The sequence below is a fragment of the Notolepis coatsorum genome (assembly GCF_963971535.1).
Source record: "Notolepis coatsorum genome assembly, chromosome: 6".
Taxonomy (NCBI): Eukaryota; Metazoa; Chordata; class Actinopteri; order Aulopiformes; family Paralepididae; genus Notolepis; species Notolepis coatsorum.
Window position 1 is genome coordinate 39,538,248 of NC_140170.1, and position 17,883 is coordinate 39,556,130.

The window sequence follows — 17,883 nt, forward strand, 5'->3', positions numbered from 1 at the left end:
ACTGGCCCCTGTAAATGTCCTAACACAACCCCCTCCAATGTACAGTAAAAATTACCAAGTATGGTCTTGTCAATATTCCAATGTACAGTTTTGCTTGTCCCCCACCCACCCCTTCTACCCAACCCCCCCCCCCCCACTCCTACCCAACCTCTCCCCCCCCACCCACCCAACCACCTCCAATGTACAGTACCCCCCCCCCACCTACCCAACCTCCTCCAATGTACAGTTTCTACGTCAAATGTATATACTTTTTCTCTGGACTCTTTTCGTATCACAAACAGTACTGTATTTGCAAATCTGGTATGTCATAAATGTATAGATGTAGCAGTACTGTCTATCTGTATGTCATATATATCATATATGTTACGATGAATTGAAAATGGGGGACCCTGATGTAAACAAGACGAAAGTCTTTCTCTGGTCTGCATCCCCTTAACAATTGTATGTATTGAGCTGTACTGTACTGTACCCATTCTGCAATCTGTTAATAAAGTTTTCAATCAATCAATCCTCTTAGCAGTTGTTTGTATTGAGCCGTACTGTAGTGTATTGTACCCATTGCAATAATCTGTTAATAAAGTTTTCAATCAATCAATAACAGATTGCAGAATGGGTACAATACAGTAGGGCTCAATACATACTAACCTATCTCAAACCCTGCCCCTTTTCTTGATCCTCCAATCACAACTGTCGCTTACCTCGGAAAAACTTTCATCTTGTTTACATCAGGGTCCCCCATTTTCAATTCATCATAACATATATCATGACACACACGACAATACAGATAGACAGTACATTTAAAGCATGTTGTTCGTGTTCAGAACATTGTTGTATGTATCATGGCTATATATGTATCCCCGTGCGTAAAGGTGAGAGAACTCACAAAATGGTGATTTTCCTGTTTTGCTATTTTTATGAATGAAGGCGGGGGTCGTGTCCATTACCCAGTGTAACCACCAGGGGGGGTATACTAACAGTTTGATTCGTCTCGGAATGTTTACGGTATGCTTCACGATATAAAGCCAGGCGACGTTCAGATATAATAAAACTTGCAATTCACGGCATGGACGCCGCAATGATCACAGTATAGCCTATCGTTTGTGGACGACGGACAGACGGACCATCATCATGGGTAATAAAACCCGATCGACGCCGATCCGTCGCACGGAGACGAGCAGCAACTGAGCGCTTCTCACTCGGACCCCTCTCTTTGACACAACATCAGCGATTTTTTTTTTGTACTTTGGGATCTTTTTAGATTCGAGATCATTGTCTCCATGTCTCACTCAGATGATCACACAGGGAACCTATAGGAACAACACCCCTACCATTCCGCAACGTTTCATATATATAATATACCATCAACTTGGGCAAAAAAAAAGGGACAATTATCCCAATTTGCAGGAGGAAAAAAGACATCTTGGCCGTGTTTTCACTGGACGAGCAGGACACATCTTCATAAAGGTGACCGAGAACAACGGAGGAGGAGTGATGATGATGGCAGCTAGTTTATCGGCAGAGGAAGAGCAGGTAAGTTATAACTTCTCTTCACCGTTATACCCCCCCTTCCCTTTCTGTGATCATAGACCTAGAAGTAAAGCTATAGGCCCCTTTGTATGTGGCCTGTTCGTGCCCTACGTGTGAATACTGCTGTAAAGTACTTGGGACGAGGTTCGATCAATGGGTTAAATTGTTGCGAAATAGACGGAAACATTGTATCGATTTGTGACGCATTCATGCGCGTCTAGCTGTATCACCGCGAGTTCCTCTCAAGTGGCCGAACTGTTGCGAAATCTAGAACCCGTGTCGCCTTCATAAAGCCAGTCTTCTCAGATTTAAAAAAAAAAAAAACATGCATACATACATTCCAGGCTAAGATTGACCCCCATTCATCATTCGTGGAGCATGATGATGATGGCTCTGGTGGTGAAGCTGTCTAGGAAAGTATTCCTGGTGATGATGGTGTAAAACATGAAACTTAATAATACAAAACTAGTCGTGGCCAGGCTAAGCTTGCTGCCTGATGACACAGGGTATTGTGTTGTGTATATAGGCCTACTGAGGGAAAACTTTTGAATAACATCCATCACAGTGAAGAACGCTGTGATGGATGTTATCATTGAATTCAGAGACTGAGGTGAACACGAGTTGTCTCGTTATAGGCCTTTTCTATTGTGCTTCAGACCTCCCAAGTTTTGTTTGTTTGGATGTGTGTGTGTCTGTTATTTTATACTGTATGTGGTCCCTATAGACTACACTCAAACTCTAATTGAGTCAAATCTCGATTAGGCTCTGTCAACATGTTTTGTGTAAATGGAAAATTTAATGTTGAATAGTGTAATTAATTCTGGCACTGGAAGAGGGGTGCAGGCACCGTGCAGCCCACAGTCACATTACCCACAGTAAAGTCTAACACCAGAGATCCCAGATATAGAATCAAAGTGTGTGTGTCTAATGTAGCATCTCAGGTTTTCTGTTCTACAGAATCCACTGGATCTCACTGTACATCCCAATAGAGTTGGTGCACCGAGTTGAATGTTAATCTATCAATGAAAAATTTAAACGGAAACTGCATACATTTTTAAAAGAGGTCAGCAGCACTCTGTCGCAAATATTTCACTTGTCTTTTATTTACAGATCGGAATCCCCCCCCCCCCCCCCCCCCCCCCCCATTCTAAATTAGATTTTGAATTCCAGAATTGGAATAATAATCTCTTTATTGCCACGTGCATTTTTACATGTACAAGGAATTGATCCCATCCTAACTATTTAGGCAGCAGTGGGTGTCCATAGTCCAGCGCCCGGGGACAAACTCCAGTCGTAATGGCAGGAGTATGACCATACAAGGGACATTAAAAGGCAATGCAGGAAAGCGGAACGTAAGTGGGAAAAGGATAAGCCTGTGGTTTCACTAGACACTCTTAAAATGGTGTCCATACCAATTTCTAAACTACCATCTTGGCATCTTCATCAAAAATGTTAGAGAAGAGCGTTTCTGCTAACTAAAATCGTTTATGAATAACGACAACATTTTTGAGGACTTGCATACATTTTGGGTCCCTTTGTCCATTTACATGCTTCCCTTCGAGGACATCATGGTGATAATAATCTCCAGTTCCAGTGCTATGCAGATGACACTCAACTCTTTGTCCCACTTAAGCCCAGTGAGGCAGGTAACTTGGTCTGTGTCATGTTGTGCCTCGCTGACACAAGTGCTGTATGTCTCAGAACTTCCTTCAGCTTAATGAAGCAAATTCTGAGATTCTTCTATTTGGCCGCCCGAATGCTATCAACTCCCTGCAGTCTAATCTTTGCAGCCTGTCCACCCATGTTAAATCTGCTGGGTGATTCTTGACCCTAATGTCTCTTTTGATGTCCAAGTAATTCGAATTGTACTTCCTGTTTTCTCCATCTGAGGAGCATCACTAAAATGAGGTCCTTCATATATTTTACAGACCTCGAAAAGGTCATCCATGCTTTTATTCCTTCACGTTTAGATGACTGTAACTCTCAATACTCAGGGCTGAGTCAGAAAGCCACTTCCCGTCTCCAGCGGGAACAAAATGCTGCTGCTAGACTTTGAACTAACTAGGAGACGAGACCATATTTCACCCATCCTTGCCTCTCTTCACTGGTTGCCTGTAGTTTTTAGAGTTGATTTTACGATTCTACTGATAACCTTATAAAATGTTTGTCATTTTTAACCGTGTTTTATTCTGTTCTGTGAAGCAGAAAAAGTGCTTTTCGAAAAGTGCTATGCAAATAAAGTATATTATTATTATTATCATGAACCTAGAATGCATGTCTTTTATGGAGTGGGAGAAAACCAGAGGAACACCATATGAACATGCACAAAATAAATGGATAAATAAATCACATAATTATGATTTATTTATGTAGTTATGTATGCAAATGCCACTCTGACTGAAAATGATGCATCAAATTTCAGAGGGCCGCTTTTCAGTCAGTGTTCCACTTCTCTCTCTCTCTCTCTCTCTCTGGCAGTACGCATGCCCATTTCTCCTCGTTCTCTCTTCCTCTCTCTCCCCTCGTCGGCTCATCTCATCTGGCCAGCAGAGAAGCCTTATCTGGCCACTTCATTTCCTGTTCGGGCCCCCGCCAGGGTATACGCAGGCAGCAGCACGCCCTTATTACATCCCCAGCCCGTGTGTGTGTGTGTGTGTGTGCTGGGGGGGGGGGGTCAGGACTTCTCTTGGGAGCATACATAACGGCAGTATGTTGGTCGTTCTGAAAAAGGCAGCTGTTAAAAGCATTTCCACTGGACTTGGGGGGGGGGGGGGGGGGGGGTTGGTCGGTCATGTGTTTGGGAGAGAGAGAGGGAGGGCGAGAGGGAAAGATAGCGGACGGAAAGAGCGAACAAGTGAGTGTGTCTACATGTGTTTGAGAGAGAGTTAGTGGGAGAGAGAGAGTGTGTGTATGTGTGTCAGAGTTAGTGGGAGAGAGTGTGTGTGTGTGTGTACATGTGTCAAGAGAGAGGGAGAGACTGTTGTTATGGGGGGGGGTTCAGCTCCCACCCAGGAAGAGAAGGGGGGGGGGGGGGGGGGTTGTCGGATATGGGGGAGTGACGTTATTGACTTCCTGTTTTGGTATTGACTTGTGCCAAATGGGACTGACTGGCCTGGGCTGAATAGCTGCTTTGGCAGCTGCAAGTCATATTGTTGTAAATGGCTTAACATGGCGTTTGTAATCAAATAAACCTTGAAGAAAGAGGTGCTAAGCCCAGTGTCAAGGTGTGTCATCTTCCCACATGCTCTTTAATGCAATTGTCCTACGTACCGTTAGCCACAGAAGCCATTCAACTGAATCCTATAGGGCTGGGTCTCGGGCCTCTCTGCACTGATTAGCTGATTCGATTACATTTAGATTCACAAGGCCCTGATTCAATATTGATTTCAGTTAGGCTTGATGGCGCTGGTTCCAGGGGGCCAGCACCTTCCATTGTTGTCGAAGTAGGCTATTTCATTCGGTGAACTGAGTTTCTGTAGTAGTTGAGTTCAGCAGAAACCCATAAGGCAAACTAGAGACATCTGCAGGACGGGAGGCGTCAAATAACGTTTGGCAAAAATCTCCATACATCCACTGGAAAAATCCATATTTTCCATATTTTGGGAAATATCGCTGGACACTCAGCCATACATTCTTCAAGTTTCAAGTTCAAGTTTCTTTAATAGTTGTCATACAGAAGTACAGAATACTTTTATACAAAATGCTTCTTACTGTTGCGCTCCAGAGACTGTGCAAGACAAGATAAGTATGAAATAAAATAACATAGTAAAATTAGAAGTAAAAATGAGGTCACAGTGTTCAGTTTAGACATATGTACAATGTTCGATGCAGAATAGACGTAGTTACCATCTTGTATAATTATCTTGTATAATTAAATACACTTGCTCCCTTATGAGTCCTGCATACTGTTGCTATGCTGTATGTGAATACTGAGGGAACATTGAGCTGTTTTCCAGTACTCAAGTATTATTAGAAACAGCAATTTGGTTTGTGTCTCCAATGAATTACACCCCAGCGATACCAAACTCTTTCAAGAGAGGATGGAAAAACACTGTCTGATTAACCATGTTAAGTTTATTCTGTGCGACACAAGTTTGTAAATAGTTTTCATGCAGCAGGAGCAAGCCTCCGCGACGTGATGGGAGAGGAGGTAGAGCAGTCGTCTGGCAATCCGGAGGTTCCCGGTTCGATTCCCGCTCCTCCCGGGCAGCGTGTCGATGTGTCCTTGAGCAAGACGCTTAACCCCCTTGCAGTCGTCGGTGTGTGAATGTGTGAGTGAATGAAATGTGAGTAACAAATTGTAAAGCGCTTTGGATAAAAGCGCTATATAAAAAAAGCAGCCATTTACCAGAGGAGAAAGTTTTAACATTGTTCACTGTAGATAAAAACAGTTTTCCAGTGTTTTTCAAACCATTTATAGGTCCTTGGTTGTTCAAAGTTGAAATGTTTCCATGACCTCTGGAAGTGTGGATTTGACTGTTTTGAGGAACCGAGACGACTCTCAAAACGCCATGAAGGTGCAGGATGAGGCCAAAGAGGCTTTCTCACTAAACCCCAATCTAGAAATCTACCAAGAACGGCAGCTTTGAGCTTAGTTAGTAGTTCCAGGAATGAGCTATCTTGTATTATTATTATATTATATTATTCTCCTCTGGTGGACATTTGAAGATACAGGAGTTAGACATAATAACATGAAAAGGAATGACATTGCTTTTGAACCTGGACATACAGTAGGGACTCCTGATCTTGCAGCCACAATGCCAACAGATGGTTTTGTCATGAAGCACACTTGAGATGTTGTGTCACGACGATCAGCTGTCTGGCCGAGGAAACATGCTTCCTGGAATACATCTCTGGTGGTTAATAGGTACTCTGTGTATTTAATGGAAACATTGAACGTCCTCACTTCAGGCTAGGATTATAAGAGGATGAATCCCAATATTCTCAGGGATGTTATTATTCAGCACTGGGGGACAAACGGTGCTACTTCTTACAGGGAAGCCATTTTCCAACATTTCTATGATTATACTGAGATTACTGACTCAACCATCCTCTTATTATTATATCTATTATTCTAGTCTGCCATTTTCTGTGTCATGGCATTGGTTTTCTTATCTTATTGTTGCTCACAGATAAAAGTATATAACGAGAATATAACGCACAATAAATACAAAACAAAAGCAAGAAAAGTCGATCAATTGAAAGCAACTGCAGACTGGGATGAATTGGTTGGTTATTAAGGATTCAAACTGACCAATGGATACGAGCGTAGTTGTGTTTTATAGTACATTGCAGGACGTTCCATTGTGAAAGGAAAACACTTAGATATTAGGGGTGGGTGGGGGGGGAAATCGATACGTAGTAGTATCGCGATACTTTGTGTGGCGATACTGTATTGATACAGGGACGGCAAGGCATTCAGTTAAGTTGGAATATGACTGTAATACAAACAGTTCAGTTTGTCAGGTACATGAAACACAGATTACAGTGTTTACATCTGTCTGCTTGAGAAAATACCATGTTCTGCAATAAAAATGATTTGAAGTGAGATGAACAGACTGAACTTTATTTTATTAGATAAAACATGTTGACAAAGTTTTACTTTGTAGTTGAAAAAAGGTAATAAATAAAATGTTCCGCAATACTCAGCGTATCGCGATATATTTAGTATCGCGATACTATCATATCGTGACACAAGTATCGTGACACAAGTATCGCGATCGTATCGTGAGGTCTCTGCCTCTGGCGATTCCCACCCCTAGTTCATAGCACGTTTAAATGTTTTTTTTTGGCGTTTTATCGCTTTATTTATTCTACTGGGCAGTCCAGTAGAGAGAGACAGAGGAGGAATGGGAGACAGAGTGGGGGGAAGACATTCGGCAAATAACGACGGGTTCGGGAGTCGAACCCGGGTCGGCCGTGTCGCGGCTGAGCGCGCTATGTGGTTCGCCACTGGGGCGCCCCAGTTCATAGCACGTTTGACCATATCACTATTGGGAGAGCTGGGGATTTGTGGGCGCAGTTGGCAAAAGGCTGTAAAGGAGATGTCAAAAGAAGCATTGAAAGGAAGTCGATGGATTTGTTTGAGGAGAAATAATGTCAGCTGGGGGGCCAAAGTAAACGAGGGATAAGAGTATTCTTTTTCTTTTGTTTCTGCTTCACGTGCAATATTGTTATCAGGAATAGTACTGTTTTCGACATAAGGATAGGACAACTGTATGTTCTGTATGTGGGTAACGCATGGACAATGAGAGAGCTATGGAGGTGGCGGTTCTGGGACTCTGGAGCTAACTGTTGAGCCTTCCCGAGGTGTCGTAACTTAATTAAACACCAGTGAAGGGAGGTGCCGACGTGATAACCCACACAAACATACAAAATCACTCATTGCTTTCCTTATAGTTATTGGCATTAACATGCTAAAGCTAACAAACACACTGACCACTCTCCAATTATAGTTACTAATAGGGGTGTGCGGAGACTTCATTATCTGTAGGCCTATCTGTATTCAGATAGAAGACCAAAAATGGGCGTGGTTATTAATAATTAATACAATTATTGTACAATACAAGATGGGAACAGATGTCATCAAATTAACATTAGATTAAAGGAAAAAATCACGTTAAATCCAACAAATGTATTTTCTAACCTAATATTAATTGGAAATTCAATTGTTGTGCCTTCAAAGCATCAAATTGATTTAATATTGGCATATAATTCATTATCAATATATATTTATACCTCCTCATACTGTACATGTCCGCTCTCTCTCTTTATTCTTATTTTTAACTAAACTATGTTTTATGAACTGTCTGAAGTTGACACCCCCACACTTTAACTTTGGTACATTGAACAATCAGAAACTGAAAACATTTACAACAATGGCATTTCCATGTTGTAAACAGGAGCCTGAGAGCTGATTTTCCTCTTCACTGCATGAAGTCAATCGGACAAACGGTTCTCGAGATGTGTGTTGCAGTCACGCACACAGACACGCAAAGATTCCTTCCTCAATAGTTGGATATCTCTGCTTTTTGAGCTTCTTCCTTTCAGAAAATTATTTTGTTGATACGTGGTGGGTCCTCTTTATTTTTTTAATCACTGTCATTTGAACTCTCATTGCTATGGTTAAGAAAATCATGGATTTGAGGTTTAACACAAAATATTCAGAATTCAACCTCGCCACTTAATATCTGAAATATGACACATCAAGTTAGGGGCCTTTGCTGCTCATAATTACCCCTGCAACAACCCAGAGAACCCCACTGTAAATCATGTTCCCCCACTTCCTGTTTGCTTAAACCTTAGGCATCAGAGGTAGGACGCAAATGCAAGTTGAGGGTGACTTTGAAGTTAGTAGATTTTTGTCTTTGACGTCTTATGATATTAAGTACATTAAAAAAAAAAAATCTTACAATGTATGCAGACAAGAGCACATGATGATGCCAGTAGGATCTTTCCAGCTAAGTTGCACATAATTCTCTGATCATACAGTATGTTACCAGCATCGGAAACGGTTCATTCACCAAATACAGCATACAAATCTCCACAGTGCAACCGACATGGTGTAAGGACAACAGGACCACACTGGACTGACTCTCACTCCATACATTTACTACAGTATTTACATCAAACAATAGACTCTGGACTCTCACTCCATACATTTACTACAGTATTTACATCAAACAATAGACTCTGGACTCTCACTCCATACATTTACTACAGTATTTACATCAAACAATAGACTCTGGACTCTCACTCCATACATTTACTACAGTATTTACATCAAACAATAGACTCTGGACTCTCACTCCATACATTTACTACAGTATTTACATCAAACAATAGACTCTGGACTCTCACTCCATACATTTACTACAGTATTTACATCAAACAATAGACTCTGGACTCTCACTCCATACATTTACTACAGTATTTACATTAAACAATAGACTCTGGACTCTCACTCCATACATTTACTACAGTATTTACATCAAACAATAGACTCTGGACTCTCACTCCATACATTTACTACAGTATTTACATCAAACAATAGACTCTGGACTCTCACTCCATACATTTACTACAGTATTTACATCAAACAATAGACTCTGGACTCTCACTCCATACATTTACTACAGTATTTACATCAAACAATAGACTCTGGACTCTCACTCCATACATTTACTACAGTATTTACATCAAACAATAGACTCTGGACTGACTCTCACTCCATACATTTACTACAGTATTTACATCAAACAATAGACTCTGGACTGACTCTCACTCCATACATTTACTACAGTATTTACATTAAACAATAGACTCTGGACTGACTCTCACTCCATACATTTACTACAGTATTTACATCAAACAATAGACTCTGGACTCTCACTCCATACATTTACTACAGTATTTACATTAAACAATAGACTCTGGACTGACTCTCACTCCATACATTTACTACAGTATTTACATCAAACAATAGACTCTGGACTCTCACTCCATACATTTACTACAGTTTTTACATCAAACAATAGACTCTGGACTCTCACTCCATACATTTACTACAGTATTTACATCAAACAATAGACTCTGGACTCTCACTCCATACATTTACTACAGTATTTACATCAAACAATAGACTCTGGACTCTCACTCCATACATTTACTACTACAGTATTTACATAACAGTGTGGCTTGCCGTATTGACTGTCCAGTAGCCTAGTACATTATACACTATCCAGTAATGCATGATTATACACTATCCAGTAGTACATTATACACCATCCAGTAGTACAGTATACATTGTTGTCCTGGTGGTTGATATTTTCACCCTCCTGCTCACTCTGCCCCACCTGCAATGTCAGAGTACCTCTTTTTCTTTTCCCTAGACAGGCTTTGATAGTGCCACCACAGAGGTACTCTGACATCACAGGTTGGGGCGGGGCAGAGTGTGCTGCAGGGGGTAACTATCGACCACTAGGACGGCAAAAGGACCCCATGTGTTTAGTTGCTCTAAAGATGTTGAATCTCAAACACAGTAGCACTGGCTGTAGGGTTCCATGACACAACTATGGCGGCGATCTATAGTGACGTCAAATCATTTCAGTGCATACACACAGCAAGCGACTTGGTTGACGGGTTGTTCCATTGTGGTTTATTGTGGTGCTGGTTTTATCTTATGTAGTGGTCTGGATGAGCTACACAGTTAATTTATCTACTCCGTCAAATAAAAGTTGTAAAGCACTGGGTAACTTTGAACAGCTGTTTTTCAATTCTGGCGAGAATGATACTACATATTCCACTGTATCATGACAGGCGGAACATTGATATATAAAACTGTTGGGATGTGAGGAAGCGTGGAAATCTGGCTGCTGATTTGTGTGATATTGCAACACTGTTTGGTATTGTGATACTAATTGGTATCAAGATACTTGGTCTGTAAAGCCATTATCACAAAGTGTAAGAGTGATATAGGTGCTATAGATAACATATTGTTTGTATATACTGTATGTAGAGTAATCATTCAAAATAAATAATAATAACAACAAATTAAGAATACATCCTTAGAGCTTTTAGAAAGGTGCAGAATATTGAATTTCTTTATTTAATGAATTTATCATAAAAATATATTTGGCGGGTCCAAAATTAATGTTTCATGCATATGTCCCCTCCCTACTTCCCATTTCCCCTAGGTGGAATGCACCTGATTGGATACATTATATACTGGTGCTCTAGTGCAACATCTGGTGGCTGAATGTTATCTATAGCACCTTTTATAATATCACAATTCAAATGCCTTCTTTAAAAAAAAAACACACACACATTCTTTGTAATCCAACCAATAATCCCAAACTGTTTGCAGTCTAGTGTTTTAATTTTTTACAGTAATTAATATATTACAGCTACCAGTTTATTGTAATCAAATTACTGTAATCCGTTGAGCTACTCCCTGTTCATGGCTGCAGATGACCTCATCAGTCTCCCATCGACGAGCATTGATGTCAACAGTGCTTCTGAGCCCAAAGCAATGTAATAATAGATGTATGTGAGTAGGGACCTTGCAGCGGAAACCACTAGCTCTGTATTTCAGAAACACCGGGGGGCTGCGGGACGAGTGAACAAGGGGGAAAAGACCTCTGATGTCGGGATACTGACTCATCTAAGAACGGCTGGTCCTATTTGGGGTTTGCATCAAAGTGTTTAAGCATGAATGAAGTGGTGGAAGTAATTATGGTGGATGACTGGAGGAAACCCCCCCTCTCACCACATCAGAGTAGGAACAAGTTGTGCAAATATTTATGCATCTTTTAGGAATTCACTAAGCCCTGCCCCCTCCAGTAGTGAGCCTTTGTTGCATTCTGGTGCTAAAACAGGATATTGGTGTCCCCAATGCTAAAATCTTATACCAAGAGCCATGTGTAACATGACAGAATTTCAGCATGTTCGGCTCATTGACGCATGTTAGATCTCTCTAATGGAGACACATAATCATTTCAATAATTTGTCAAATGATCCCCCAATTAATGGTCTATGGATTGTAGGAAAAGTGATGCACCCAATTGACCTATCTCGAGCTCCACCCTCCTTGATCCTCTGATCACAACTGTCGTGTCCCTCGGACAAACTGGTACTCTGTATGGGACGCAACCTAAAGTTTAGTCACTATTCAACATAGTTTTCTGCAGTGGAGAAAAGTGGTACTGGTGGATCTCTATTCTGGTATCTGCTGTCATGAGAAACGAACTCACGTCCGTTCCTGCTCTTGAGGATATCGCCCCCACTACTGAAAAACCAAACAAGCCTGTCTTCTCCAGGAACACGGGGTCAGGAACCCTCAATACACAGCCTGGATTTGGCAGCGCCTCTCCTTAAAAGGCTAAGATAACAGGCTCATGTGAGAGAAATAGCAGCCATCGGACCAGCAGAGATCTTAGAAACCCCAGTTGTACCTGACTGATTTGGCGAGGAGTAACGCTCCCACAATACTGCTACAACAAGGAGCAAAAAGTATTGCCGTTCTCTCGTTTTAGTTTTTAAAGTATACAGTTTCTGTATTTTTATACTTTTTAGTAAGACAGTTAATCTAAATGTTTACGAAATCGCAATATGGTTTAGTGCAGGGGTCAGCAACATTTACTATCAAAAGAGCCACTTTTCCCCCCCTCCCACAAAATAAAATGCTCAGGGAGCCGCACAACCTATTTACCCTTAAAATGAAGATAACAGTGTATAACGTTTTATATATCCCCAAGCATACCCCACATTTAGCATAAAACGCCTGATTGCATACCCAAAGTAATTTGCGATTTATTACACTTTATACTTATAGCACACCGTTTGTTGCATTAATGGAATTATAAAGCAACAAAAAGAAAAATGTTTACTTTTTATTGCTGTTTTTACCAAAGGAAAACCTCAAACTCGTATGAAGAGGAGAAAAAAGACTGCTGTGTAGACCTATTTTTAAATAAAACACAGAAGAGGAGACAAAACACTGGTGTCTGTAGACCGACTTTGAAATAAAACCCTGAACTATGTAAGGGATAATGTATAGCTACGAGGTCATTGTCGCAAAATAATTGACCGACACGGAGTTTAGAATACCGAGGCGCCTCGCCGAGGTGTTCTAAACGTCAGTGAAGGTCAATTATTTTGCGACAATGACCGAGTATAGCTATACATTATCCCGCTTATTACATGGCTAACTTACTAACAATATACCCAATTCATTTTACACCATCGACAAGACGAGATCAAATGCAGACGCAGTTGTTCTGTGGCTCTGTCAGCCCAAATAAAGTGATTATTATTATCGCCGGCAGCCGGCAGGTGTGTCTGATTGCAGTGTGTGTCAGTGGGCTTGATTGCTTCTGCTGCGAAAAGCAATAATCACTGTCAGTTTTCGGTCAGTTATCGAAAAATAATTCACCGCTGTCGGGGGGCTATTGACCAATCACAATCAAGCATTTCGGCGAATGTGAAAACGCCATGTAATAATCAGGTATATTTGAGTCCTTCCCTTATTTGTGGAACATTTATAAAATAAAAAGTAGTCTACTTTGAAAAAAGACTACCATGTGTAGACCTACTTTGAAATAAAACACAGAAAAGGAGAAAAAACACTGGCATCTGTAGACCTACTTTGAAATAAAACCCTGAACTATGCAGCTCTATTTGAGTCCTTCCCTTATTTGTGGAAAATCTATAAAATAAAAAGTAAATTTGGGCGGCTACGTGGCGTAGTGGGCAAGGCACTCGCCACGAAATGCTGGAGACGCTGGGCTCGTCAGTTCGAGCCCAGCGCTCCACATTTGCTTTCAGTTTAGCTGGTCGTCCGTACTAATACACATTGGCCGTATTAGGGGGTGGGAAACTGATGGGTGGGGATCGGGCGTTGTGGACAGCGACTCCTACAGGTCGGTTGGTGCGCCTGCGCAGTAGAATCAGGAAGTGTCGGGGGCAGCGTGAGCCTCCCACGCGTTACTCCTCGCCACTGAGAGATCGAGCTGCGCAGGTGAAAAGATGCGACTGCTGTTACCTCAAGTACCGGAGGGGACTTGTGCTATGTATGACTTAGTCCACATTGCAGCCGGCTTGTGGGAGGCAAGAAACAGCGTCCGTGACAGGGGAGGGTTGAATTGGATGATACGAAATTGGAATGGGAGAAAATATAGAAAATGGGAGAAAAAGTGGATAAAAAAAAAAAGTTAATTTTTCGTTGTTTGCAAATTTCGCAACACATATCAGGCATACAGGTAAGCCTGCATCGTTAGTCGTGAAAGCAAATTAATCTGTCTACGCTGAATTAAACCCTCTATTTTCCTCAGACTTTCCTTTTTTTGGATTTATCCATGGTTAGCTTACTGGGGGGTCGGAAACTCAAGATTAGCCACTTGCAGACGGCAGGGAGAGGCGCGGGGTGTGACGTACTGTATATTTTAGTTGATGAAATATTTTTGTTGACTAAATATTTTAGTTGATGAAATATTTTTTCATTTTAGTGTCACAGTATGACATCGATCTCCAAAAAAAAAAGAAGAAAGTAAAAAAAAAAGAAAAAAAATAGGCTTTTTTGGGCCAGGGAGCCGCAGCTGATTGGCTAAAGAGCCGCAGGTTGCCGACCCCTGGTTTAGTGCAATATCCAAATCACAGGAGGTGCAATATTTGTTAAAGGCAAATGTGTGCCAAAATTCATTCATCATCCATTGTAATTTAAGTATTGCAGTTCTGCAGAGATGTCCTGCTGCATGGCCAATATTCTACAGACTTAAGAAAACATCTTTGTTTGATACAGACCCCCACAAATCACACTATGATAATTGTAATGTTTTTCAATGAAAATTAAATCTCTAATATCGTTAATCATATTGCAATATAAAATAATTGTATAACATTAAAGCATTGAAAAGTTAATGTTGAAAGATATTAGTATTCAAGAGTTTATTGCCAAATGCCAAGCGAATGAACAATGATGAATTTAAAATGGTTTTAACATTTAATCAAATGGAAGCGTGCACTTGCGTTGACACGTTATCTTTGAAAGTATAATCTGTTATGTTGTCAAACAGCTCTTTTGCCTAGAGGTCGCCGTTTGACGGCGTCCCAGAGTCTACCTTTTTAAGATTCCAATGCATCACAAAGTGGACAACCCTATAGCGTATGTCCTCTGCACATAGGTCGGCTCTCCCTACTGCCTGTGGAATCATCCAAACCCCACCTGCTATGACGTCTGCATCACATGACTTAGTACCCAAACACGAATGTGAAACATTCTTTAAGAAAACATACATTCAAGGTGTTTTTTTACTGTTAATTTGCTTGTGTCTTTGGCTATAGTGACTCTTTATCTTGCTCCATTAATGACCATGTTCAGGAAGTCATGACTCACCTTCCTCTCAATGATTTCCCATGTTTCCAGGCCAGCATCAATAGACATCAACGTACACAGCAGGTACGGTAATAAACAAGAAACAAGTCTTGTCATGTGGACCGCGGAAAGAACGGGTGATGAATAATGTACTCGCGGATAGCGGAAGGTCTGCAGAAATGTTGAGGGAGAATCAACGGTCTTTATACTGTTGAGTAAAAGTACTGGATATGGTCGGTGCTCTGTATCCAGTGGTTCTGTATGGGCTGTTAAACCCTGATGATGATGATGTCACAATGGCTACTTTTCTATTTTTATTTTATTTTACACTGAGTGTTTTGAGTATGTGAGAAAGCGCTATACAAATAAAATGTATTATTGTTTTATTACTGGCCACTGAAAGCTAACTCACAAAAGACTAGAGTGGTATCGATGCAGCCTTAGTTCATAAGGGATGATCAATTATCTTGTTTGAGAACCATACGTTTGGGCCACAGCTAAGGTAGCCTGCTTGAAGAAATTTGAAATATAAATCCAAAATTTGATAAAAAAAGACGAGAAAATCCAAGAGTATCCAAATAGCAGCTGAAATGAGGATGAACCAGTGAAATGGAGACGGAACAAGGCCTAATCCTGGTGCCGCTCAACGCAGTAATCCTTCACCCCTTGCATGTTAAAGGCATTCGACCGAAGCAGAAACCAATGCACCCCACTATTCTGTGAAAAAGCGTTGGCCTTTCCTGAGCCGAGAGACAGTGGGCATCCTGTCTTTCAGGCTCATCAGTGATCTTTTTGTATTCCTGAGGAGTCGAGGGATTCCCAGGAACCCACTTCCTCCCTCCTGCCCCCCCTCCTTACCCCTCCTGCCCCCCCTCCAACCTCCATCCTGCCCCTCCTCCCTCCTACCCTCCCTCCTACCCTCCCTCTTGCGTTGAGCATGAGCTTTCATCGCCTCACTCGTCTCTCTCTCTCTCCTTTTGACAATTCACCGGGTGCTGCTGACGTGATAGCTCTCTGGGTGGGGAGGTGCAGGGGAGGTGAGGTTGGCAGGCGGGGAGGAAACCCATAAAAGGACATCATCTGTTCTGGTCGCAAATAGGTTATTTTGCAAGTTTGGGCTGCTGTTGTATTTTGCAAATGATAAAGGGGATTTTGGATATGGAAAATGGGGATAAGGGGTTGGTTTATAATATTTTATTTCAATGTATTTTCATCATTTAGACCATAGGAAGACTTAGTTATGTGGATGCTTGCACGGCAACTATCCAGGTCTTAACATTTTAAAAGCAATATTTGAATCCGCAGATACAAAAAGCACATTCTCTGCCACACTGCCGAGCTAACTATTACAGCAGAGATAACAAAAAAAGCAGTTTTGGACCTTTTCCTCGATGGGCCTATCCTTGAGCCACAAATGCAAAGTTTATGAACACACTGATGTTAAACACACATGCGCACACACACTGTCACACTGTATACCTGTACATCTGAAGTGAGGACCTCATTCATTATCTAGCCTAAGAATAATCCTAATCTTAATATCATCCTCCCATTAATATATGCCTAAACCTTTAACCTGTACCCCTACCTCAACCCTAATTCAACCCCTGAACCTACAATGGCCTCTTTTTCAAAGTGAGTCTTTGCTGAAATGTCCTCCCTTCCCCAAGACATGCTCACATCTTTCTGTATATCCAGAACTCAAACTGCACCTCACAAATATAGCAAATACAAACACACAAACACTAAACCCATAAACACTAACGTACGTATGTCATCCATGTGTGACAGCATGTGAAACACTATTTGGGCCATAACATACAGTACATATACATACATACTACACCACTTCCTCCATAGGCTGTATAGAGTTTTAAGGCCTAGTTTCACTTCCTCCTCCCGGCTTCTGTATTATATTGACAGGAGTATGTTGTGGGTGACCACATCCTGTATTTGATGCATAGTACTGTACATATCTGACTATATTGCGTCTCTGGGTTTTGTTTTCAGGCCACCAAGCAGTTTCTGGAGGAGATCAATAAGTGGACCAGTCAGCATGGGGTGTCGCCGCTGTCCTGGGAGCTCGCCGTCAAGTTCCTCATGGCGCGCAAGTTTGACGTCCTGCGAGCCATCGAGCTCTTTCACAGCTACAGGGTGAGGGTTGCTGTGTGTGTGCGTGTGTGAGAGAGATATCTTGAGATAACTGTTCAAGACGAGAGCCACGAAACAAAATCCAGAATGCTTATTGAGTCTGATACAAAAATGTATCCGTGACCTTGATCTAGAAGGGTTTTGGCATTTCTGGGAATGAAAATGGCGATAGTTCATTTTTTTTTTTAGAGAAGACAAATTGTTCAGCATACAGTACAAACCATATACAGTCCAAACAATGAGCTCTGTGCTGATTAATATTAATACACTGGCCAAAATATCATGTCACAATATGTTTCTTAGTTTTGATGGTGCAACAGTATTTGATGGTATTT

General features: G+C 41.4%; 1 protein-coding gene across 1 annotated transcript in view; it reads left to right on the forward strand.

Annotated features, from left to right (window-relative positions):
- Window positions 1–990: 990 nt before the first annotated feature.
- Window positions 991–17,883, forward strand: part of ptpn9a (protein tyrosine phosphatase non-receptor type 9a) — a 49,135-nt gene continuing 32,242 nt past the window's right edge. Inside the window, exons 1-2 of the mRNA XM_084315530.1 lie at window positions 991–1,530; window positions 17,408–17,551. Of these exons, the coding sequence (XP_084171656.1) occupies window positions 1,291–1,530; window positions 17,408–17,551 (384 nt within the window). The 5' untranslated portion in view covers window positions 991–1,290. The remainder of the gene's footprint in view (window positions 1,531–17,407; window positions 17,552–17,883) is intronic.